Source organism: Serinus canaria, chromosome 11 (assembly GCF_022539315.1).
Source record: "Serinus canaria isolate serCan28SL12 chromosome 11, serCan2020, whole genome shotgun sequence".
Taxonomy (NCBI): domain Eukaryota; kingdom Metazoa; phylum Chordata; class Aves; order Passeriformes; family Fringillidae; genus Serinus; species Serinus canaria.
Genome location: NC_066325.1, coordinates 16,004,717 through 16,031,163, shown reverse-complemented (window position 1 = coordinate 16,031,163; position 26,447 = coordinate 16,004,717). Strand labels below are relative to the sequence as shown.

Sequence of the window (26,447 nt, the reverse complement as noted above, 5' to 3'; positions counted from 1 at the left end):
GCCAGAACATAATTGTTTCCTTTGAGTGAAGTGTAGGTAATTTTTTCAGACCTTGTTAGATAGCTGGGTTGGCTAACCCTGGCTCTCTGTAAAAATATCCTTCCTTTTCTGCCCCAGGCAGAAGTAATTTAGTTACTCTTCTAATCACAGGAGATACATGATTGCAAATAGCATTTGTGGATGCTATGGGCAAAGAATCCCCTGGCACACAAGAGCCCCTGGCAAGAGTGTTGTCTGGAGCCATTGGGGGCGCCACAGGCTGATCCACCTTCTCCTGCACCAGGCTGGGGCTGAATCTTGGCCCTCCTGGCAAACACCACTTCAAAATCAAATTCCCTCATGTGGAGCCAAAATCCTGCCTGGAGCAGCTGGTTCTGGGCAGGAATGCTTTAGGTGCCGTGCACATATCAAGTAGTGGCAGTGATAATGGCGTCCTAGAAGTGCTTTTGTGAGACAGTTCTTGCTGGTTTTTTTGGACTTGATCAAGAAATGGTAATTGAAATGGATCATAATTGATTTCATAGAGGTCTTAACGCAGTGTCTCTTAGTGCCCTGGGTTTTGCCATTTGAAAAAAATTCATTTTCTTTTGAAAAGCCTGCTATGAGCCTGGTCTCTTTGGAAAGGCAGGAGCCTGTAAATAGTATTATCATATAGAATGGCTACCACTTTTCACGTTCATTCTTATTATGTAAAACTGAAAATCACTGCAGTGCAATGAAGTTTCAATGTTTTTATTCAAAGCAGCTTCTCACAATGTATAAATACTGCATATTAACACACATGAAAAATACAACTTCTAAGGCACCCAGAAATGTGTCCATACACTAGTTACAGGACCATCAACAAATAAATTGTGTACAATTTGATCTAGACAGTCAATATTTGATATATCAGAAGATACAAGTCCCTCAGTACTGTACCAGTTTCAGAAAATATTTACAACACTGTGATATAGGGGTGCCTGTACCCTTATAATATTATAATATGTACTCATCATTACAAATATTAGAAACTGTTTTAGTCTGTTCCATGGCATTCTGACAAAATAACTTAAGGGCCTAATTTGCAAAGTTCTACAATTAATTATTTGTGCAAGTTCTGAAAATAAATTTACATTGACATAACTTGTGAATTTTTGGTTCTTTGCTTCATCTCAGAGGTTTGGTAATAAGCCTTACCAATAGACATGCCATCCCAGCTGAACATCACTCCTTTCCCAATAGCTCAGTGGATACATCTTTCCCCCTTACACCTGACATGGATGAAGATGCAGTGTTTGAAAGAGACTGTTTGATCTTCGGTACAAATGTCAAACTAGTTCACTGGCAAAGGAACTAGTGCTTGATTAGAATAATGCAATTCTTTGGTCCTTTGTTTTTTATGGAAGGCATAACATTTCTATTCACTAAAAATCGAAATCCTGTCTGTGAGCAAGCAAGCTAGTGAATGACTTTCCATGTAGTATTTAAAATAGCAGTAAAGAGATTTAATATGGCTTAAAACATATGGTTAATTGGGCAGACACAGATAACACATCGAGGATAGCGAGTACCCAAATGTACTATGATAAGATTGTCTATAAGTCTCTTATGTAAACTTCTTTAGTGTCTCCTAAAGAGTGCTGGCTTTAGCCAGATTTGACTTTTATAGACCCAGCCACACAAAGCCTGAGATTAAACTACCATGGTTGGGAGCACAAATGCACAGTTTATATATAACAAAGCCCATGCTGACAAGTCTACCTATGTTGTTCAGAAGAAACAACCCGTATTATCCTTTCACAAGAAAAACTTAAGGCCCTGTACTCTGATTTGCTAACTTTCTTACAGCAATTATTTGGGGAAGTCCTTAGTGCTGCATAAGCAATTATGCAGCTTTAAAGATTTCTTGTACCTAATGGTAAGGCTTATTCACAAATGCAATGCATTTATAAATTATATTCAAAACTGTAAAGGCTGGCAAAATAATTAAAAAACCCAAAACCAAAAATAAAACAAACCCCAACCAAACTTGTTTGTTCATCCCTAACATTAAAAGAGCATTTTATTCTAATGAAAAACTATTGGCACAAAACCATTATATTATAGATTAAAAGAACAGTTCATAGTAGTGAAAAAGATTGCCTAAAACGCATACCCTAACCTACCACAGAAATATAAAAGTTTATATTTTGAAAATATATACTGTATTAAAGTTTGTAAGCTTATTTATTTAAACAGAAATGTACTGAAATAGTAAACTAAGCAACACTTATCTACAGCAAAAATATACATGCAGGACAACACAAAATAAATCGCTTACCTTTAATATCTACAAATGCAAAACTGTAGAATTTTAAAGATTGTACAAAACAATTTACACAAGAATAAAATAACATACTTAAACAACAAATTGCATTTTTAATCTTAAATACTGTGAATATTAGTAAAGGTACCCAGACTAATATGTACAGTACATCTAGATATCTGAATACCTAGTAAGGATAGAAACACAAGAGAAAATTCAGATTCTGATATTTAAATACTGGAAAAGAAGCTTTCAACATTGTTATTACTCTTTTTTGAAGGGAAAATAGATTCCATGAAAACTAGATTGTAACTGTATAGATATGAATAATTAAAAATGTTAACTATGGTTAGCGCTTGCTTTAATGGAAAAATAATTCTAGAAAATGTATTTCAACCATTCCTTTGTCATAAAAAATGCTAAGATACAGATATCTGAAAATTCAGATGAAATGGTGCAGTTTAAAAGATCCAACAATGTAAGATTCCTCTCTGTTTGCAAATCTCTTTCGGAACGCATTCCTTCACATTGCTGAGCAATCTTGCAATATTTATCTACAAAAACTAAGTATAGTATTGAAATAAACTTCCTAAAATCTTATTAACACATGACTAGGAGTTATGGCTCTCTGGACGGGAATAAAGGAAATAAGGGAAATTGAGGAATCGTGGTACTTTCCATTGCCTTTTTTTCTTTTTCCGAAGGTCTATGCTGGAGGCCTGATTGTGCAAACTCGTGTGTGTGTGTGGTTTTCACTTAGGTGATCCCTCTTTCTCCAGGTGACTCCGTGTGCATCTGCCTCACCAGGGCCCAGGGCCTTGAACCAACGTGCCCCGCGGCACTGCTGGCAGGTTATGGGCAAAAACAAGGGTTGGGATAAAACAAGTGGTGCATCCATCACTTCAAAGAGTTATTGAAAGAGTTCTCTTTCAGGCATTTTAAAATAAGCTAATGGTTTCAATAAGTTTATTTTAAAAAACATTTTAAACATGCTAATTAGAAGCCAGATCCTGTCTTTTTAATGAAGAATTTCCATGAGAACTTCTGCATTTAGAGTAATGATTTCCTTAAAATGCAGTGGTACAATTAGGGCATAAAAACAGCACTTCTGATTATTTGTGGAAAAAGAAATGTTACATTAATATGTTGAAGGCTACTGTTTACTGTAATCACCTGTTTGTTAACTTTACAAAGGCTTTGTTGAAACTCTTTATGGAAATGCTAAGAGGGAGAAAGCTGAGCAGCCTCATTTGCAGAGGTTTAAATCATAATAAGTCACTGAGCTCAAGGGTGGAGAGCAAGTGCACAAATTACAAAGCAAACAAATGTGCAAAGCTTCTGCTTCAAGAGGTTTCAATTTGGGAGTACTATAATGGCAGGTGAAGTCTCAGAGCATGCTCCTGTCCTTTCCACACAAACTGCCCATGGCAGGAAAGAACTGAGAGAGATCCAGTGTTCAGAAGTCAGTCAGTGTCACTGACCAGTACTAGGATCACATTCCAGAAGAGCAGATTGGATTTTCCTTCTTTATAGTGGACTGCTTTTATGGATAGCCATAAGTTCTTCTAACAGGTGGTGGGGTGGCCAGATGTGGAGAGCTGGGAAAAGCAAAACAAAACCTCTGCCTCCACTGAGTTCAATGCCTAGCACCTTGTATAAACTGCTGGCCCACACCCAAAGGCCTCCAGAGCAGAAATTATCTCACACCTGAGGAATCAGGCAACTAGACTAAGGCTCATAAGGATTTGCTTTTAGACTTCAGACCATGAGGGGTGTTTAAACCTGAAAAACAGTACGATGCCACGCAACGGCACCACTCACCCTGTTACTGATAGCCGGCTAACAGGAGTATAGTAAACTTAAATAAAGCATCTGGTTGGTGAGCCCTTCAGTGCTCCTCAAGAAGGCAGAAAGTGAAGAGAGACCTAAGGGGGACTCACTGTGTCAGAACCCACTTTTTTTTTCTCTTGACCCTGGCAAATAAATCTGTTTTCATACATTTTTTTGTACAGTTTTACACATAGAGGAGCATGCACGTGGCTGTTTCATTTACTGCCCACAATATTCTGTGGGTTTTCTATATATTCTTTATTTTTCTACTCAGTTTGCTGCTAAAAATGTGTTTGCATTCTCATATGATACCTTTAATTCGGTCAAAAGGGTAATATGAAAATAAGATCTGTGATCAATAAACAGCTGAATATGAACACAAAATAAATAAGTTAAATAAATTTAACAAAGAAAAAATTCTAGAAGTTTTTGTAAACTAACTTTACATATTATACATATAAATTATCAGATTTTTCCATTAAATTGTTAGAACTTAGAAAAAAATAATTAGCATATTTCTAATGTATGGGTTTTGGGTCTACCAAAGGTCGTGCTGACCCGGATTTTAGACTGAGCCCTGTGTGTCAGCCCAGATGTGATGCAACAGCAAGAATAAGTTAAGAAGGACAGACAAAATAAACCCTTACAGGTGGGTGAGCCTTGTTGGGCCTTAGTGTGCTTCTCAGCACATGGAATGTAGAGTTGGATGTGGATGAGCAATGTGAAAGATGCAGCCTCTGCACAGGTTTCATGCGCTGAACGCCTGCCCATGTCTTGGTTACACAAAATCAAACCGGCTACAAGCGGCTGTGGAGCTCACACAGCCACAGGCATTGGGATCACTGTCACAAATTCCTCACTGATGCATTGCCTCTGCTTCTCAAACATGGTCATGTCTGACTCTGGTCACAACTGGAGCAATTTCTCTTTAAGTTAGGCCAACATATCAGACTTCATAAATTTTGTCTTGCAAGTAGCTGAATAATGAATCCAGTCCTTTGGAAGAACTCCACAGCTGTTTTAACATCTGACACTCCTTCTCGTTCACCTCTTCAAGTCCAGATTTCAGGAAGCTCCGCACGAGACATTTGGATTCTTCCAATACCTAAAGCCAAAATACAGCTCATTATTTTATTCTGAATCTGAAAATATTACTATGGATGATGGCGTGACCAGCATTTTTATACTGACTCTGTTTTACGATCTAAATAACTCCTCTCGGCACAGAAATTGCATTTGATTTCTAGCCACAACTCCACTTGCTGATAGTCAGCATCTTTAAGAATTGAGGTTGATGGGTTAGTGCCAGGTTTTTAAAAGAATGAGGGATTCTAAAGTACCTTAGTTCATTGAAGGTCTGCCATGAAGCACAAGGAGCTGAACTCCCTCACACTGAAATGGAAATGTGTGAGGGACAATATACAGGCTACCTCTTTTCTGGAAGGTGGCCTTTAAGGTTAGACATGTTGGAAACCCAAATGTGAATGTCCATTATCTTTAACAATTTTCCCTCATGTATTATATCCTTATCAATACAGAAATTAACAGGAAAGGGCCTTTACTGCAAATCCCTTTTTAAGTCTATTTGCTTACATTTTTATAAAAGGTAAATATTTTGTAAAAGATTGGTGCCTAGCAAAACAAGCACCCTCTGACTGTGTTCTGGAGTTAGATTTACTTGGCAGATAAAACAAATCACCTGAGATCTTTGCAATAGAAAGCCCAACCTCAAGCTCTTACTAATTGTTCCAAGTTCTGAAAGGCACAAACTGCAGGTCCATGGTTGCTCTCATAGTTCAACTCATTTTTCCCAGAACCATTTTTAAGTGCATTGAGATTGATTCCTTTAAATTAGTTTTTAAAATACACACCACCAGTATGTATCTCACAAGGAAATGAACTGGTCAAACAAACCCAGTAATAATTCCTACATTACTGATTTTCTGAGGACAGGAGATTTAATATAACCAACACAGTGTTCTGTGAGAAGGGAGGTGCATTCTCTTCACTCAGCTTTGTCAAGACCTTCTTGTTAAGCCCAGTTCCTATGTGTTGTGGGTTTCAACACTGCTATTGCAAAGTAGTATTTGTCTTTAACTCAAGTAAATGGTGTAAATAGCAAATCAAGAGCCCCGTGCATTTTTTGTGGTGTGTTTGTGAACAACTCTTTGAAGGTTTATCTTTGTCCACAAGTCAGCACCAGTCTTTCAAAGGGGTCTTGAGAAAATTTCATTGACAGTCAATAGCAGTGAGGGAAAGAAGAATTCACAGTAAAGCCCAGATGTTTTCCCAACTCAAATAACACACATTATATCAGCATCATCAAATAAAATTCTGCTACATTTCCAGAGAGTTTCATTCTCAATGTCTTCTGTGAGATCTAATCTACGCTTTGTTTAATTAAAAATCTCGTCTCTACCTCCTTTTACAGCAGATCTTTTCAATGAAACTGAGGGATGCTGAGACAGTTTCAGACATAGGAAATACTGCAAGAAACTATAACAGTTTTCACTTTAATACTGCAGTTTTATTGCAGCCAGTATCACTTTCTTCACTACATGTTTTTTAAACAAGGATGTGTCCAGAATAGGAGTATATCTGCCTGGAGGGAAAAACCTCTAGGAAGATAGGAAAGGATTTTCTTTCAACTTTAGTGTACACAAAAGGAAAGTTACAATACACTGTGACCAGAATGTGTTCAAATCCCTCTTGTCTGGATCTCACCTCTCCTTCACAGCAGAGCTTAGCTAGCTCTGTCCTACCCTTCTGGGGTGCTGTGTGGAACATTCTGCAGCATCAGGAACTGTGCAGGTGCAGAAAGAAGGCAGAGTCAGGTGAAATCCTGTCCTGTAGGCCAGGACAAAGTGAAGGGCAGATCTGTTTTCTTACAGGTTTCCCAGTGCAGTTGTAGAGTTTCAGACTGTTACACCTTCATGAAGGAAACCTGTGCTAAAATCCCCTTTCAAACTCTGGGGCAAGGAGGGTGCCACTCATTGAATAAATGCTAATATTGTGAAAGGAAATAACTCCCCCCATCCTGATCCCTGAAAAATGAGAAACTCCATGAGCTCAGGGATCCCTATCCAGGTTTTCTGATGTCAGCCATCTTTCACAGGTATCGTTGTGGAAACTGAGGTCCCACATGTGACAAGCCTTGGGAGCACACCTTACCTCTGTGAAATGTCTGTGAAATTTAATGAGGGAGTTTGATTTCTTACCACTGCACTGCAGGATGCCATTTCTTTCACTCGTAGCATCACTTCTTGGCTAAATGTTGTTGGCCAAAATACTTGTGACACCAGTCCTCTGCTGCAGGCTTCCTGTGCCGTCAGCTTTCTCCCACAGAACAACATTTCATTTGCCTGTGAAACCAAAAGACTCTGGTAATCTTGGGTTATAATTCCCTTCAAATTTTTCTCATACTTGCCTGCTATTTTTACGATTAAATTACAAATGTTCTTCTGTATCTTTCCATACTGCAAAATACTTTAGAAGGAGTTTCAGTAGCTATTTAAGGATTGTGCAGGTGGCCAGAGCACAGCATGGGTTTAATTTAAGAGAAATGTGCTGGCATGCATGGTGAATCTGTATTGCTGATCTTACAAGAGTAACTATCAGTGATACTGTGTGGAGAGTCATGGAACCCAGTAGGAAATATTTGTGGGGCAAATTCTGATTTATTATGCTGGTAAAAGCTAAGCAGTCTTACTGGAATCATTGTGGATTATCTTGAAAGAGCAGAGAGCCCTATCTGGCTGTATTACTGCCCACTCCTAACATGACGCAGACAACTACTCTGCAAAGTTATTCTGCTAATTTCTTCACTCTTCTACCATGATGTTGACAATCTTTGCTTTTTCAATCTTTCTTGTGTACAGCAGGTGTTGTATATTGAACTCCAAGATTATTTCGTGATAAGAAGTTGGCAGTGATTAGATGAACTTTCCACAGATTTCATTTCCATTTAAAAAAATTAAGAAAATTGTTTACTTTTTAAAGAGAGAAAGAAGATCAGGAATTTATGAAAGGTTCTTCAGCAATTTGAGGTGGAAAACCTTACCAGTGCAACACCCAGAATTTGTGGGAATGTGTATGATGAGCAGCCAGCTGGAGTGAGTCGGATTGTTGCATATGGTGTCTGAAACCAAGCCTTCTCACTTGCCCAAACGATATCACACAGTGGTAAAATAGAAGCTCCTAACCCCAGAGCAGGGCCGTTGATAGCAACCACAATTGGCTTCTTAAATTGAATAAAAGCTTTTACAAAATCCCTAAAATAAAAAAAAATAAAAGAAAGATCTTGAATACAAAAGTAATACATAAATATCCAAGTTTAAAATACTTAATCTGAAAACAAATTAGAACCACAGAAGAACACAACAAATGCCCAGTTTTATGAGGTCAGAACTGCAAGATACTTTCTAGTTTGCACATGGAAAAGTCTGCTTTTTTTTTTAGTTATTTAATCTTTCTGAGTACCTGGGTTATTGCATAGTTTTGTGTATGTTGTATATGGCCTGATTAAGTGGATTGCACTGAGTGTTGTACTTTTTGCAGAAAGGTTTGGTTGGGTTAGTTTTACTTCTGGACCAGTAACTCCTGAGTTTGTACACACAGCACTTTTTGGTTTGTTCCACAGTGGCTGGGATGGACCTTGTTTGGCTACTGATGAAATATTATAGCCTGATTGTGTATTTTCTTCAAAAAGTTCTCTTAAGATCCTGTGTCAAAAGTTACTGCAAGTCCCATCAGTGAATTGGGAGATTGTAATGTTTATGGCACCAGCAGAAAGAACAAGATGTGCAAAGAGGAGTCAGAGAAATGTTTGAACAGGACGAGTGATCTTCACTTGGGTCTTCATTGCAAAAATCTTCAGCAAAGCCATGACAAAGCAGATGCCCTTGCATGACTACCCCAGTAATGTGATGAGAAACAACAGGGAAGTTAAATGTCATCAGATTCATCTGGATGAATGAACTAGAATATGTTAAATTCTGTGCAATGAGGAGATCTTTTAAATAAGCTACCTACCAGCAGCTGTGGAAAGACATCTGTTGAATGGAACGGCCTTTACACCAGTTAGGAAAAAGCAAAAGTGTAATTGTGGGCAAATTATGGGCTCCAGCAGCTCAGTGCACAGCAGGTAAATGGAGGCAAACGAGATGCTCAGTTACGTTAGAAAAGAGACATGGATAAATCAAATTCCAAGCAAAAGAGGAGATTCTGTCCCTGCACTGGGTATTTATTAGATCCAGAGTGCATCTTTGCTGACAGATTTTAGGAAAGAACATTTTGTCTAACGTGCCCTTTGATGAGTTACTGCTCTCCCACTGAGGTCAAAAGGATCCAGGCCTCTGTACCTAGCACTGGTGGGCCTTGCAGGTTAGAGAGCACATGTGGCAACTGGGCTGAAGTGCAGGGACACTGGCTGTGTTTTAAATGAGGACAAAGAGACGAGCCAGCATTAAATTTTCAATTAATACATTCTGGTTTTGAAGTCCTCTAGTAAGGAGGACCATGGGAAAATAGAGAATTGATGCAGCTCTGTTCACAGTAGTAAACCAGGAGATCACTGTCAAGACAAAGAGAATGAAATAAGGAACATGGTTTTTGTCTGTTCAAGACCATTTCTGCCTAGAGGAGAGCAGGGTTAAGGAGAGTTGTGATTAGTTTTCGTTGCAGATACAATGCTGTTCCCTTATCTCATTACTTCTTCGGTTGTTTATGACTGAGTAGTGACTGTGGATCACTGCACCTCATTAATTCCAGAATTTTGAGAACCTCAGTAGTTACGTAACTCTTTCAGACAGGACTGCAGTTGTGAATAGGGATGTGATGAATGATAGGTAAAAAGAAAGCAAACGAAGGATAAATGGTGGCAGTAAATCTGAGGACCCTGTGGAGGCAGATAAAACCAGTGTTGTGGAGAAAAGCAGGAATGATGGTGATAAACGGGACTGGAAGTGAATACGGAAAAGCAATTTGGGATGTGGAGAGGAAACATAATGTGGAGGAAGAACAAAGCAGAACACATTAATGGACGGGAAGGATTGAAAGAAGTCTTCATATGAGTGAGCAAGGAAGGGAGGACCTGGAGAGAGTGGAACATAACATTGAGAAGGCACAGTGAGGGAAAAATGGGGAGCACAGAGGATGGTAAAATGGATGGGTATGGAACATGCTACCTCTAGGATGGAGTGTTGGGAGATGATGAGGGGAACAAATGCCTGCCTTTGGTCTCCAGAAGCTGCAGTGACCAGCGCTCCATTTATCATTGTTTCCTGTTTGGTGCATTGTTTCAGTGGGTTGTGTCTGCACCCTGAACCTGACACGTTTCCTTGTCTCCAAACCATAAGTTCACACAGGGAGTTTCTGGGCTACAGGATCCATGGAATGCACGCTGGGATGCTCAGACACCTCTGCACTGTTCCAGGCTCTTGCTGCTGGTCAGGGCTTGTGGGCTTTGCATCCAAGGCTGTAAAGAAGCTGAGCAAGTAAATTTGTCCTTGTCTGTTTTCTTCTGAGCACACCCAGAATGTTGTGGCTCAGGTCCCAGATGCATCAGCGCTGCCCAGCTGGTGGTGTGCGCCCAGTGCTCGGAATGCCTTCCAGGAGTGTGTCAGTCCCAGGGCTCTGCAGGCCACACTGTGCAGCCTGTCTGCCCTTTCCCTGCTCCAGGATGGCGTGTGGATGGTGGCAGCTCACACTGGTGGGTCTGGGATGGATCTGGGAACGATCTGTGACCAGTGCCTGTAGAGGAGCTGCAGTGCTGCACATCCATTCATTGCCAACCCCAGTGGCTGAGGGCACGGCACCAGTGACTGAACCATTCATGGGAGAGGAGACTTGACAGGGATTGAAACTTCAGCTGTAACTTGTGACCTGGATAGGAGAGCCATGCTTTGGAAAGTGGAAACACATGGTAACCAAGATTTCAAATTCTCTTTGATACAAGTCTAAGTTGATGTAAAGCAGTGGAGGCAGAGATCCATGGATGTATTTCAGGACATCCAAACCACTGAAAAAAAGCAATGGACATTTTTTCTTCTCTTATTATAGTTTATTTTCCATGAGCTGAGTCTTTTGTTCACAGAAAGCACAGAGAGTGCTAAATGGAAAACGTAGGGTATTGTTTCCAGAAGTACAATAAAAATCTATTTTCAGTGGGCCTGAAGCCGACATTCTTGACAAGGTACAAGCAGTGCATTGTACCAGTATTTCAAGAGTGTTCTGTGAGTCCAAGGGTGGAAAAACTGACTATCACAGTCTGGCTTATACTTATTTAAATGTTGGATTGGTAAGTACACCTGTATATTAGATGTGTGCAAATAAGTGTAAACTTATATGACAACACCTAACTTCACAATTTTCACAAGAATAATACTAAATTTGTGTCTTTTGGTGGACGGTGAGTGTGCCTGGGTTTTCAAATAAGAATAGTGATTTTCTACCCTCTTTTTTTTTTTGTTTTTTTGGTTCCACGTTGTTAAAAACCCCTCACATTTAAAAAATAAACTTAGGCTGTGTCCTTCAAAGGGTTTCTCTTTTAAAAAATATCACTCCATGATATTTGAGCGTATTTAGGGTCTTATTAACAGCTTACAACTCAATACATTTAAGAATTATCTTTTAAAGTCTTTAAAAATATTTGCTACTTTGAGAATTTCAAAAGTTTTTAACCTGGAATCCAAGCTGATCTGCAGTAGTTGTAACCAAGATAATTAGTGGTTAATACACTTTGTGTAATACCTAAACCTGATCTTACGTTACACTAATAAATCCCAAGTAGAGATATCTTGTAAAAAAAATTCTTTCATATTCCCTCATAGAATTGTCGCATGAAGTTTTAAAGCTCTCAGAAGAATATTTATTTGTAGAAAATCAGGGGGAAAAAAGGACCAAATTGTCTCCTGGTACAGACTGGTAAAATACCATTGGCTTTAGTGGAATAATATTGATTTATACTGGAAAATCTGCCTTGTGGATAATGGAACATTTGGTGATGTGTTGTGCAGATTGATTTGCAGACTGCATGTCATAAACCCTGGAATTCTATTAAGGTGATGTGATATTTTTATATATATGTAAGGAAAGTTGCATTTTAGTTACAAAAATAAAATTACATTTACATATATATTAAGTAATTTAAATTTAAGAAGAAGAGTGGAGACCCTTCTAGTAAGGTTCTGAAATACAGTGGCAGACTGCTATTTCAACAGAAATAAGATTCCCTTTTGGACTGAAATTAATTAAAACGATGAACATTAAAACAAGTAAAAGATCTGCCTTTCAGGAACCACTTTAGAACATGAAGCATTACTGAATTTGGAAAAACAACAACAAAGTTTGATTTGATTTTGGAGGGATGATTTGAAATATTAAATACAGAGAATTAGAATAAAATAAATCCCTGTGAATATTAGCATTGGAATAAATGTGCTTTCTTTTCTAATATGGAAAGGTCCAAGTTTCTTTATACTAAACAAATTTGCAGGACTGTAAATTGGAATGCAATCAACATTTAAATATACAACATTTTTGGACCTGATAAATATCTTTATAATCACACACTGCATTTCATAATTTAGAGATCATAGGTAAGCTTGGGTCACCTTATAGCTTCTGCAATCCTAGTGCTTTCCTTTCTTCTGTCATTGGATAACCTGCCAATTAAATATGAGTAATCTAGGCCACTACAGAATACACTTCCCACTGCGCTGAGAAGTAAGAGTTTACTGTCATCAGCTGATGCATTGCACAATGCTCTCCGAACTTCCTTCATGATCTGTGGATAAAGAAAAGTAAACAATTCGACATGCATGCCGTGGCAATATCATTTCCCTACTTTTACAAACCTTATTGATTTTGAGAGACTTCAATTTTGGGCACTATTAATAGTTACATCAATTATATATATAATTTGAATATAGAATGATATTAGAATCATTAGAATGATAACATTGAGAGGTTGCAGAATATTTTCTATCTGGAAGTGCTTTGTTGATGTTTTACTAATTCCAAGAGGTTTTAGGAGTTGGAGGTTCTTTGTTGTATGGGAAATTCTACCCAGCTTATGCTATTTGATTGCAATTTAATAAGTTCAAATATCACTTTTTTATTCTCATTGTGTACATCACTGTATCCTTGGGAACATGTTTATCACAGCAAAAGCCTGTTATTAACCTCAACAGCTTGAAAGCAAAATTTGTAAACCCCAGTTTTTAGTTCTTCAACTACTTTGGTTTATATGACTTCAACCAGAGCAAAGCAGGACAAGAGGACATCATATACATCAACATGACAAATATATTATTCATTTTTACAGTTTACAAAAGTTAAATCATAAAAGTCCCTTGAAAAAGAGACATTTTAACTTTGATTTACAACTGGATCAAGCTATTAATTGCACCATAATACAAACCTAATCAAAATCTGTATAGAATTGAGCTGCTGGTATTGTAGGAAAATGGCCTTTCACCTGAACAGAAAATTGTTTCCTAGTGATTTTTAAAAGGAAATTTTATTTCATAAGCTTCTGATGGGTAACTTCTTGTTTGGTCACAGTTGGGCATGGTTTGTGAGCTGTAACACATTTCAGCCCCCTCTCCTTTCCAATGTGCTCCTTTTTACAAATAATTTGCTCCTCACTGTAAGGGCCCTGATTTAATCTAGTGTGATACCTCCTATCCTTAATCATACCCATGTGTCAAAGTATTTCCCATAGACATGGTCCTGCTGTCTCAAAGTTTTCTCTTTTGCACCAAAAGATTTGCTGTTGGTGTAAATTTAGGTAAGAGAGAGCTAAATGTGGCTGGGGATTTAAATAGAGTTTCCATGTGAGAGAAACCCAAGATTTTTTAGCCTGTGATTATTTCTGTTCACTACTTTCTGTTACCAAAACTTCTTTAGATCTCTGAAGTGCCTTGTTTAAGAAATATCCCTAAACACTGAAGTTTTGTTGATGCCACCCCCTGGTTAGCCTTTTAATAGAAATCCTATGGATTGTGCTGCTTTCCCTATGGGTTTGTGTAAAGATGAGTATTACTGGCTGCTGGGACTGGCCATGAGAGAGCAGGTGGTGAACTTTTAGATGCTTCACTTCTACAAGAGCACTGCAGAACTCCTGTAATACTGAGTGTGTGACAGTGGGTGGAAGTGAAGTAATTAAAAGCTGCAGAATTTGGAAGTGTATTTGAAATTCTTATGCAGGTACAAAAATGTCATCAGCAATTTGAGGAGCACTGTTTATTCTGAGAGTCTCAGAGGCTGTCTCAGCCCTCAGCTTGGAGAAACATGGCAACACTGCACATATAATGGGGAAACAAAGGGGAAAACCCCCTAAAACCCTTAATCAGTGTTAAAAGAAAAACTTTAGAATGTGGTAGGTATTAAAATTAAAAAAAAAAAGCATTTAGGTTTTCCTAGTTCCATCTGAATGCAATGTTGTCCTCTTAATTCACTGTAAAGGATCTCACAATCTGCTCTTTCTTAGGGTGAATGTATAAATAATATTAGGGAATACATTTTTCTATCCAGTGAGGAATGTTGCATTAGGTATGATGCCATGATGATACCCATTCAGCAAAGTTTTTTATTATTTCTCTTCCTCCAGTGGTGTTTGCCCATGTGCTGCTACCAGTGCTCTCCTTCACACACATCATTCCTGTTACAAACCTGCCTCGTTTTTATCTTGCCCCTCACTGATCTGGATGACTAAAGCCGTCTACAACACATCCAAATTTTTGAGCAGAGGTTACATTTCTTGTGAGAAAAACCAATATTTTGCCATCACTGTTTCTTCAGTGTTTTAGAGAGGATGACATTGAGCCTGTTATTAGGAATGAATTTCTCAGACATGGTTAAAAGTGGGAAAGCTTTGGTTTCTATTTTTGAGCAGGAGGGGAAATTTAGTTCCCCTGCTCCACTTTTTTTGTATCAAAAGGAAACCATTATGTATCAGCATTATCAGGCTCCAAAAAGTATGCTTTTTTTCTAAAGAGCCTTAAGTTTGTCATTAACTTTATCATCCAGAGGTGCTTGGAGGCTCACTGGAATCCAGCAATGCCAGCCAAGTCAATGCTGACTCCCTTGGTCAGGAACTTTGCCACTGCTGGTGCAGTCCGAAACTCCCCAAGTCCCTTTGTCACTTAGCCTGGTGGCAGCAGCTGCTGCTCACTGTGCCTCTGGAGCCTTGGCTTTCCCCAGGGGTTATCTGGGGATGGGCATTTCTCCCCAGCTATTTCTATGATTACAGGGAAGCTACAAACATAATTAAAAAAGATCTAGTTTGTCTGAAGGGTTGCAGAACTGTGTATTGAACTGTACTACTGCAAAGTAAATATAATTTCAGTTTGGAACTGCTCTCTGTTTTTAGGGACAAATTTCTGTTTAATGTGGTAGCGAATTCAGTTCCCAAATACAGAGATACAACCTGTCTTTAGTTCTTTGTCAGATTCCATATTCTTTTTCTTTATTTTATAGCCCTTAAACCTTTCTCCATCTTTCTAAAACTATGGCATTTGTCCAATTAAATTTTATTTTCTCTAGTGAACCAGATCTAATACTACTATTTCCAGAGCTCCTTAGCAATATTCTCCAGATCCATGCTTTTATTAATTAGCTTTTTATGGCCTCTCAGGTAATTTTCAGTTGTGGGGACAGTATTTCTATTTGAATGCATTTCATGAAAGTTTCTGAGGCAGTATTTACAGAACAGTATGGGCCAGGTATTTAGGTAATGATAGTTGACTGGATTGTAAATTTAGACCAGACCTAGTCCTTCACTTACTGTTTTATTGAAACACAAATACATAATAAAATTATCACCTTCTCAGAAGTTGCTTATATTTTTAATCCTGTCAAGTAAATAATCTCCTTAGTTCTTGAACAGGACATTTTATATTGCAAAATAAACATGAACCAGTTAAAAAATGTAATTAAACTTCTAAGAGCTTATTTTAATGCCTTTTGCTGGAAGTAGGAAATTTCCAAAGGTATTTGGTGCCCTTTGCTTTCCATCTTGCTTACATTCTGGGAAAATCAAAGAGCTAGGAATTTATCACCATAATTACACAAAGTATCTTGAACAGAAGTCTCTTGTTCTCATAAATAGAAGCACTAGGTAATAAAAGTTAACTTTTCTGAATCTCTGAGGACTCATCGTGATGTTCTTAAAGGTAATTATTCTGTAAATATTACCCTAAAGCCAAATTTTAAAGCCATTCCGTTGTTCTTAGAACATCTTCCCCACTTGTGCTTTTTCACATGAATAAATTTTGTGTTACTGATTCTGAGTCCTTTCTGTCCAGCACCTAAAGGACTTGGGAACCTCGAAAGCTGCAGGCACAAGCACGGGCCCAAACCCACAATTTACTTTTGTGCAGAGAGCAGAACTACAGAGAACAGTAAACTTGTACCTGCCTCTTTTTTATTATTTCCAGGTTAGGAAAAGTGAAGGCAAACCAGTGCTCCAAAATGTACCTGGCAGAACTTTAAACCTTCCTATTCATATTTGAAATTTGAAAGCTGATTCTTGTGTATGAGAAGGTACTAGAGGTAGTTCTGTCACTCTTGGGTGGAAGCACTGGCTGTTTAGAGAATGTGTCACTTTTAATTCAGGGCAATATTAATTCCTAGCTCTGTTAATAGTATTAAATGAGAAGAGCTGATGGGTCCATTTAGCCTGAAACAGAATTTGGATCTTTGAGATGTGTTTAGTTAAAACAGCAGCAGCATCACTGGAGAAAGAACTTCAGGAGCAGCAAAAGTCCCACAAGGAAAAATGCCTTAGTGGAATTCATAATTAAATATTTCACAAATGTATTTTAAAAACAAAAGTAGTAAGCCTAAGCTACTGAAATAAGAACAAGCTGTGCTGTTTTGTGAAGCTGTCTTGGAAGTTTTATAAGCTCTTGTAAAAAATAAGAAAGAATTTCTATAGTGCCCTGAACATTTTTGTAGAAAAAACTTAATTACTAAAGAAGCACCAAGCCAACATCAGTCAGTGCAAAGGCTGCTGGAAAGAGCATTGGCACATTTCATGCTAAAATCACCTGCACAAATGGGGTTACCAATAACATAGGATGAAGAGTCAGGTAGACTTCTCTAGACTTTAATTTTTTTTTTGTATAAATAAGTTCTTTGCTATTTTAATTAAATTGGCATAAATACCGGGGGCCAATTGGTGGAACACAATTATTAATTTTGTCTGAAAATTCCTATAAAGCCCAAAGGGAAGCAGAGCTGTTGAGGGGTGAATAGAATTTTGTATAAGCTTAGGTTTAAAAGTTTAAAATGATTGTTTGCTGTGCACACCTTTTTTTTCTTTAGCATAGATGGCCAAGTATAACCAGGCCACTATTTAAGCACATCAAATAAACCTGCTCTGAATAAATGATTCATTTGCTATTTGGCAAACATAATTTACTGAATGTCTAATAAAGCTTGAAGTTAGCACTTCTTTACACAAAGTGAAACACACTTTCTTCATTTTGTAGGAATTGTGTGTTTGTATTTCGTATTCACTGGGGATAAAAGGCATCAAAACTGAAATTCTCTGAACATCCCTAAAACACTTTGTCAGTTTGCCTCACCTATGGCTGGGCGTGACAAACTGCAGGGACAAGTCATTCAAAACCTTCCTCCTTTCAGTTCCTGGGGTTTTTGCTGCAATTGCCAGCAAGAATGTGAAATTGCCAGTACTGGAGGTGCTGGATTTTGTGGTGTGAATGATCATGGGCAGCAGCCTGGACTGAGGCCAAAGAAGATGGTTCATGTTTACAGCCATGAGTCTTCCAAGGGCAAGAGCCTGCAATTGCTCTTGGACTGGATAAGGTTTAAACAGACAATCTCCATATGGAGAACTCACTACCTGATTAATTCCTGACCATCCTGGTCAGTAAAGTGGTTTTCTAAAATGTATTTCCAGGTTTTCAAGTGAGCTTCAATAAAGGTTCTAGAAATAGTCTGTGCTGGTGATGCAGGGAGAGGACTATTACATGCTTATCATTTATTTTCCATAGAGGTGGGTTCCTGGCATATTGAAAACTCTCAAAGGATGAAATGGATTGGTTTGGCAGATCCAAAGAGCCTGAATTAATCCCCTGGTTAGAGCATCTGAACACTGCTGATGTGGAACAGCACAGCCAGCAATGTAAAGGTATGTCTGCTCTGACTGAACACACAGAGTCCATGATTTCATATTTTTTCAGGCCCTTGAGCTCCTTCATTTAAATTACTGGCAGTGTCAATTAGTGGTAATTAAGACAGAGATGGAGTGATGGATTTGATGCAATCTAATGCATTTTAAGAAATTAGTGTTAAAAGCAAGTGTTGGGTGTTCTGTGGTAATTACCAAGATAGTTCTTCTAAGTATTAGTTTAAAAACTAGAAGTGATAAATGTTGCGTACCATCAGTTTTAGCCATTTAATATCACTCAGTGCATTACTGCCCATGTGTATGTGTGCATTTGAGAAGGGGACTCATCATACCTGCCTGTTGTAAGTAATTAACTTCAAAGTTACTGATTTTCTTACTGAATAATATGATTCCTCAAAGCTACAATCTACTCTTCCCTCAGGTGGTGCTCAAACTGGTATTTCATTCACTCTTGAAGTTGCTGTGTAGTACAGAGAGGGCAGAAAAGGCTGAGATCTCGCCAGTGAGGGCAGCCATTGGAGGAGCTCTGCCTGCAGAATGCTCAGACAGGCCAGGCTGGTGCTGGGAGGCAGCTCCTGGTGCTCCCTCCCTGCTCCATGGCAGCCCCAGTCCATCCATCAGGCCATTACTGCCTGTGTGGAACAGGGCTCAGGTGTGCAACAGGGCTCTGGTGTGCTCTCTTCTCTCCAGGACATCCATCCTGATGGACACCCCTTTTCTTCTGACATGGGAATGGTATAACAGAGCATTGCAGCCACAGGGAATGGAAGGAAAAGCTCCTCAGCCCATGTGTGTACTGGGGTAGTACAAGCTGCAAGTCTGAGTCTGCTCTTGTGTGTTTAATGTTTGGAAGAAGGGAATTCATTTTTATCTTTTATATGTTGTATGACTTTATGCAATTCAGCTGAGGATAGAGCCCCTAATTGGTTAAGATTTCATAAATAAATACAGTGATTCAGAGGAAAAGTAATTAGGGATCAAGATGGAATTTAGAAAGGCTGTCTCAGGATATAGACTGAAATTCTCTGTATACAACTGGAGCACTATTTAAATTAGTAAAAGGAAAGAGACCAGATTTCTCCTAAGGATAGTAAATATCAGTAACTTCAAAGTGTGAAAAGCTGCTTCACACAATTCCATGCTGGAAATACTGATTCTGCCATTCCTTTAGTTACTTTTATTTTTTTTCAGCCATGTGAATTAAAATTTAATTTCCATTGCATTCTTTTGGATCGGAATCCCAAGCGTGAAAAAGTTAGATACGTCTGTACTCCAGACTTCTTTTCTAAGTTCATCCATTAGCAAAAAAATACATAAAATCAAATTCAAGTGCAGTGTTTGCAAGATAACCCACACATCGGGATGGCTTTCTTTGGCTTTTAGGGTTAAACACTTACCTCTGGGGTCAGTGCATTGTTCTCTGAAGTCTGACTTGACAGCAAAATATGTGTGAAACCATCTTCTTTCCGGACTACAATGTCCCTGAAGCGACAGTTACTTTCATTTTGGCGCACGCTGTATCTCAGTCTCTTGTCGAAGACATAATCTTTCTCTCCATCAAGTTTCCTTTTCACAGTGCTGTGTAGATTCAAGCTTCCATTGGCCAGAGAAGAACCTTGCAGATGGAAAGAATTGAAGCATGATTACCTCTATACCATCAAAGAAATGGAGTGATACTCTCCATTAGCTTCAATGGAAATAGATATATATAAAATAACAGGAAAAAATAAATAAAAAAATGTGCCTGGCTAGTCAAATGTGGCCTCAAGCCATTGTTCTTATTCTGTACTCCAACGTGCAGAACTTTTTGTTCTCTGATCAGACAACCTCTAGACCCAAGGAACTGATGCCATTTTGGAGAGTATCCAGCAGAAGGGAAAAAAGAAAACTATATGAAGAAAGATTTAATTCCTCTTTAAAAACAAGTAAGAGCAATAGTAAGTCAGTTTTAAAACAGTTTATTCTGACTAACTCTGTGTATAAACTCAGACCATTCCTTTGCTGATGTCTACAGTGATTCTGTAATAAGCAATTGATGATGATTGGTAATGGTGCTGACCGGGGGTGTTGAAGGAGCTTTATAAGGTTTGTATGTAATAATCCTTTTCTAATTACAGGTATTTCACACTATTGCCATTAAAAATAAAGCAGAGACAGGTTGTTGAAGGACAGAGATTAAAGTCACTGTTTTTTGTTTATACAGATACCAGCCTACAATGCACCATTTTAAAAAAGGCCAAGAGAGAGCTGAATGAAAACACCTTTGTTTGCTCTGTTCTTTACTCCTGCCAAAGCTGACCTGTTCCAGCTCCTGGTTTCAAATAGCCAGGAATTTTTAAAGGGCAGATGACATGAATATTAGAATACAGGTATAAATTTTATAGTTTAAGTGACTACCATCCAATTAAAAATGCTCTGCTGGAATAGAATTGAACAGTGAATTCATGACAGATGCCTCTCAACCAAAATCACTTACCCTCATTTTGCATTAGCTATGTTTCAGCCTGATGCTTACGTAGGTAACTGATCTGTCTGACACCTCACAGTTGGCAGTGGCCTGTGGAATTGTTCACAGTGTGTGAAATCCTGTATGTGCACTGCAGTTAGGAGATGGGATGTGAAAACACAGCCAGTGCTCAGTGGTGTGTGACAGGGTCTCATGTAGTGTGTGCATGTGGGTACTCACACATCTACACACAGGGATCCACCTTGGTCCAGGAGCCTGTTCAGTCAATCAGGAAACTCTTTTTTGTTGTTGAATTAAGAGATACCATCTGAAGCATTGCCTGGGTTATACTGAATAGAGGATTTGCCTGGTGCAATGCAAACATGGCCAAATTCCATTAAATCATCACTTAAAAAAAATAATTTGAAACCAAAAGAGTTGGAAATTTGTTTTCTGGACAAAAAGTGTCTACAAGACTAGAAATTACCACGTACTTGAACTTTAAATGCTATGAATAATTTCCTATGGCACGTTTCTTCTTTTTCCTAAGGTTGTTTTTTGACAGGTATTCTTACAACAGAAATCAACTTGTGAAATTACCAACAGAACACCAATGTCCTTGGGAATAATGTGCTGAAACTAATTAACCCTTTGGCTGAGGCAGGCTATTAAATATTGCACTTTTATCTGTTCAGTGCTTAACCAGCAATAAGCTACGGAATTGTGGTGATTTCAAACTCCCAGAAAAGTGTAAGGAGCTTACAAAATCAGAGGCACAAATGCCCATAGAATGGAAGGTGTGTCAGACTAACTGTACTGATTATCTACCTCGGGTGGAAGATTATGCTACATTTATTTTAAATACAGATGGTAAGAGAACAGTACAAGATTAATTCACTCAGATCATCCAGCTCACAGTAATTTTTTTGGTTTGTTTTATTCTTTCTTATGTATTCAGTTTGTAAATGAATGTGTGATGTAAGAAACTATAGATCTTATCACAGTATTTTAACTATCTGGATGCCAGATGAAAGAAATTTAATCAGAGGAAAGATCTAAATTCAATATGAGAGAAACATAAATGAAAAAGTATCATTTCCAAAAGTGGATCATTAGCAGAACAATATATAGTGAGTAGCTTGTTGTTTCTGTGTCTCCAGTGCATCCCTGTAATCTGGTTTAATCCGATAAACTGGAGAAAATGATCAGCACACTCTAAAGACAGCACTGATGTGGAACCAGGCCAATTTAGCACGTCTGCTGTGTGGAGGTGGTGGAGCTCCTGAAGGTCTGCTCTGGAGCCACTGGGATTGTCCCAGCATGAGGGTGAATAGTCAGCACCTGCTCAGTGCACACAAGGGGAACAGCACCTCAATATGTCAAGGTGAAAAATGACTGTGACGGGCAAAAAGAGACATTCAGAGACTCAAAGCAATTTATACTGCACGTGAAACAAATTAACAATGTCACCAATTAACTAAGGAAGCTTTAGATAGCTCTAAGTGTGGTTTTCTGGCTTAATAGTGAGTACTTGATGCTCAGTCTAAGTACAAACAAAAAAAAAAAAGGAGAAAATGCTCTTTACTGGGAGTTTAATCTAATTATTACTTTGTATTTAATCAGCAGGAGAACTTGTGGACATTTATATTGCTAAGAAGCTTAAATATTTTTTAAGGAAGCCTAAGATGTTCCCAGACCACTGCTGCATGCAGTAATCCTTCTCCAAGAATGGCAGTAAAAGAGGGCAGTACAGGATGCTATTTAAGGAGAAAATGCAAGCTTAGTTGCTTTCTGCAGTCCTTTCCCATAGTATCATCCCTAAGTGTTGTACAGAAATATGAGAGGGCTCATCCCTCCTGTTTCCTTCAGTGTTTGCTTGTGGACCTTTTCATGGATTTCTCTAATCCCCTTCTGAGCCTGTTGATGCTGTCTGTCTCCACAGCTTCCTGTGGTATGAGTTTGAGAAGTTGGGTAGCCACTACACAGAGAAGAATTTTCTTTCATCTGTGCTTTTATCTGATGTTCCACCAGTTTCAGTGAGTGGTCCCTAGTTCTGCTCTCAAGAGATTTCAGAAGCAACAGTTCTGCATTTAGTATATCTGAGGCCTTGATGATTTTGTAAACTTTGATCATGCTGCCCTTCAGCCACCCTCTCTCCCAACCTCTTTTATTCCTGTAATCCTCTTCATTTTAGCTGCCCATCCCTGCATCTTCTACAGTACTGCACCACTGCCAGAGGGTCTGAGACTGGGGTTTTATTCTACCAGGCATTGCAGAAAACACATTAGAAATTTATATTCTAAAAGACTGAGGCAGACAGAGAGTGGGAGAAAGTGAGGAAAGATTGCACTGACCCTCATTGCTTTGGGGGACCTGGAGCTCCACATCTCCTTCCACTGCTAGAGGACACCTCAAGCTGCTGTTATTTTCAGATACATATTTTCTGAGTGTTTCATCAGAGCCAATTTAATGGTGCAGTCCCTGTGCCACCACCCTCCACAGCAAGCCCAATACTGGAAAGAGCAGCCACACCATGAGCTGGCCTGGTGATCGGTTCTGGCTGAAAACTCACCCTGCAAAACTGGTTAATTTTCAAACAGATGCAGTTCACCTTGTAGCCTCAAAAGTATTAAAACTGGTGCAGATTGGGGGATGGGAATAACAATCAGGGTGTCATGGGAAGGAGAGCTGGGCTGCCGCTTTTATTAGCAGTATGCATTTATGCTGAATGGAAAGGATGATGGAGCTGAGGCTTTAATTTCTCTAGGTAAAATAAGCCACGCTCCCTCACTCTCCCTGGTAAAGCAGCTTGGCATTCCTCAGTCTTCCCAATAGCCTTTAACTGCCTCTTTTCTGTCTTTCTTGTGGGTAATGGTTAATACTGAACACACTTAAAAGCTGTGCTCTGTTGATAATTTACTAATAATTTCAGACTTCTCCAGCTAAGGGAGCATCTGTAAGATATCTAACAGCAATGAGTTTTTTATCCAAACTAAGAGAGCAAGCATGTTTGCTTGTCTTTTACTGCCAGTATTCTTTCAGAAGAAATAGAACAGAATAAGCTGAAAAACCAGAGGAAGCAGTGACTAAGTCACAAAGAGTATTTAAATCAAGGGCATCATGAGACTACAAAGATTTTCATAATGGAGAAAAACAGTGGTTAGTGATACATGACAGGCAGAAATTCTTCAGCAGATGGTACACAGAAAGAGTGATGTGGAAAAAGGAAAGAGAAAATTACAAGGGGATGTTTTTTGATGCTGTCAAGAAACTTGACAAAACAATAACTCTCAATTACAATATCTGGAGAGAAACAGAAATGTGATAACAGAAGACAACAAATATCATCAGAAAGACCAGTATTGTTAGCTCCTGAGAGCATCAATGGATGCTGTTCACAGAGTTTTTCAATATTTTCCAATTTGCAGACCCTTAAATAACTGCCAGTAAAGATGATTCTGCTCTTCTTATGGCAGCATGTGTAGAAAGTAGAAGACAGTTTTTGGTATTAAAGATCTGTCCCAACTTCCACAAGGTCCCAGGCCTCCACTAGGACATTCTGTGCACACACCTGTAGGTACATGCTCATCCTTCTAGGGTAAAGAGCTTCCTGATGGGAGTTTGTCTAGAGGCAGAAGAGGAAACACTTGTACCCAAGTGGATTTATAGACAAAACCGAAGAGACTGGTGGATGTGCATTTAAGGAGTCATCAAAAGCTGGTTTTCAAATAGCTGTTATTTGTTTGAATAGAACTAGCATGGACAGACAAACAAAATAACTATTATTTGATTACTTCTAGTTTAAATATTACTGTCTATATTGCTTGGTTCAATGCACTGGTGGTGAAACATTATTATAATATGAAACAATACTAGTTGAGGTTGGTGGCGTTTGGAGACCAAGCATAGGCCCACACCGCTAGCAGAGCTGGGCTTACAGCCAGGTTTTCAAATTGAAGGGAATTTTTGACTTTTCCAAATCTAGGCTTCATCTCATGACAAACCTTAAATTTCTATACATAATTTCTGCTCAGTCTTTCACTTAGCTGAGAAATGAATCTGACATTCATTTGGGTTCCATAGAGGCAATCTTGAAGCTGACACAAATGTCTGCTTCCTTAGATTCTGAACGGGGCTGCCCAGGAGCCACAGCTTCTGGGAGCCAAACCAGGTCCTCCAGGCTCCCTCTTTGTTCCACATCTAGTGCCTGGGAGCCCTGCAAGCACTGATGGAGCATGCCAGGCTTTCAACTTCCAGACTCAGTGGCAGACTGCCTGAAACCTCTGGCATAGCTGGCTGCCTCCAAGCTAAACGTAGGAGTCCTGCCAAGGAGACTGCCACACTGCTCCTGCTCCTTAGGGACACAGCCTTAGGACCTTGGCTCAGATTTGGAGAAAGTTTTGAAACCCAAGATGTTTGGAACAAAATTTCAGTTATTCAACGAATTGGGCATTTTTCTCTGAAACTTTCTTCATTCGTAATTCGTAAAATTTCAGCCTGGTTTTAGTGTGGGTTTCTGTGATAATAATGGGACACAAGGCAGAATCACAGTGAGATTCTCTGTGTGAGTGTGAATACTGAGGGACTTCAGGAAATTGCTGGACTTGGTGAAGAGTAGTGCAAGTTACTTCCACTTGATGTTTTAGACCCCTGTATCAGGAAATGTGGCTTCTCTCAAGCTTGCAGGGAAATATTAAGAAAAAACCTAGTGATTTGATTTTGACCCTTCTTCACCAATTTCTGTCTGCTATTACTCAGGCAGTTTCATCTCTCCTCTTTTTAGTCTTCTCCACTCTGCATGTGCTGGGTATCACACAGCAGCACTCGAGGGATTTTTGACCTGGGCAGAGCTGCTGAGTATGGGCTTTTCAGAAAAGAACCAGACAGAGATTTAAAGATCTCTTACTTTTACCTACAGAATTCAAGGGGAACAAAATACAGAACCCAAGTGATGGATTTGGAGAATACAAAAGCTGTCATAAAGAGCTGTTTGAAAGGAGCTGCAGAGATCAGCTCCTGGGCCAGGAGAGAACACCTGGCTGCTCAGGCAAAGCAGCTTTCCACTGACCGAGAGCTCTCTGCCAGAGATTATTCAATCAGGGGTGATGGAGGCCACTCCTTAGCTCTTGTGGGGACAAAGGAAAGGCTTGTTTCACCTTACAGTTCTTTGTGACCCTTCAGTTCTTCATTTAACAAAAATTTCTAAAATATGGGAATTAATGCATTTCAAAGATACATTTTGTATCAGAACTTCTCCACTTATAACATAAAATAAATTATTAGAAAAAATTAATTAGAAACAGTAAAAAAAGCCACCGAAACTTTATACACATCTGTAATTAGATATGCAAATTGTCCTAAAGAAGCAGGTAACTTTTAAGCATTCTTTCATGAGCTCAAACTCCTCAAAATGCAAAAGCCAAAATACACCTTAAAGTGCTTTAACTTCAAATTTCATTGGCATCACCAGGACTACTTATGCATTTAAATCTGACCACGCATTTTGCTGGTTTGGGAGTTTTTAGTGGCATGTTTGATGCCTGGTTTGAAAGATTCCAGTAGCTATCACACATAGCCAGTAAGACTGGGCAAGGTCAGTTCTCCTCCTCAAATCAAGGAGCGTTTGCCAGGTTGCTGGCAGGGTGGAAAATGGAAAGCAGGGTGATAGAATTTATGTTGACTTCTGAAAAGTTTTTGGCAGGGCAATTCACCAGAAGCTGTTAAGG

The 26,447-nt window shown here is 38.9% G+C and overlaps 1 protein-coding gene across 1 annotated transcript in view; it reads right to left on the bottom strand.

The window, feature by feature from the left end:
• Positions 1–716: 716 nt before the first annotated feature.
• Positions 717–26,447, bottom strand: part of CDYL2 (chromodomain Y like 2) — a 60,025-nt gene continuing 34,294 nt past the window's right edge. Inside the window, exons 3-7 of the mRNA XM_030227709.2 lie at positions 19,673–19,890; positions 12,730–12,902; positions 8,178–8,388; positions 7,336–7,479; positions 717–5,222 (exon numbers count right to left, since the gene is read on the bottom strand). Coding sequence (XP_030083569.2) covers positions 5,064–5,222; positions 7,336–7,479; positions 8,178–8,388; positions 12,730–12,902; positions 19,673–19,890 — 905 coding nt within the window. The 3' untranslated portion in view covers positions 717–5,063. The remainder of the gene's footprint in view (positions 5,223–7,335; positions 7,480–8,177; positions 8,389–12,729; positions 12,903–19,672; positions 19,891–26,447) is intronic.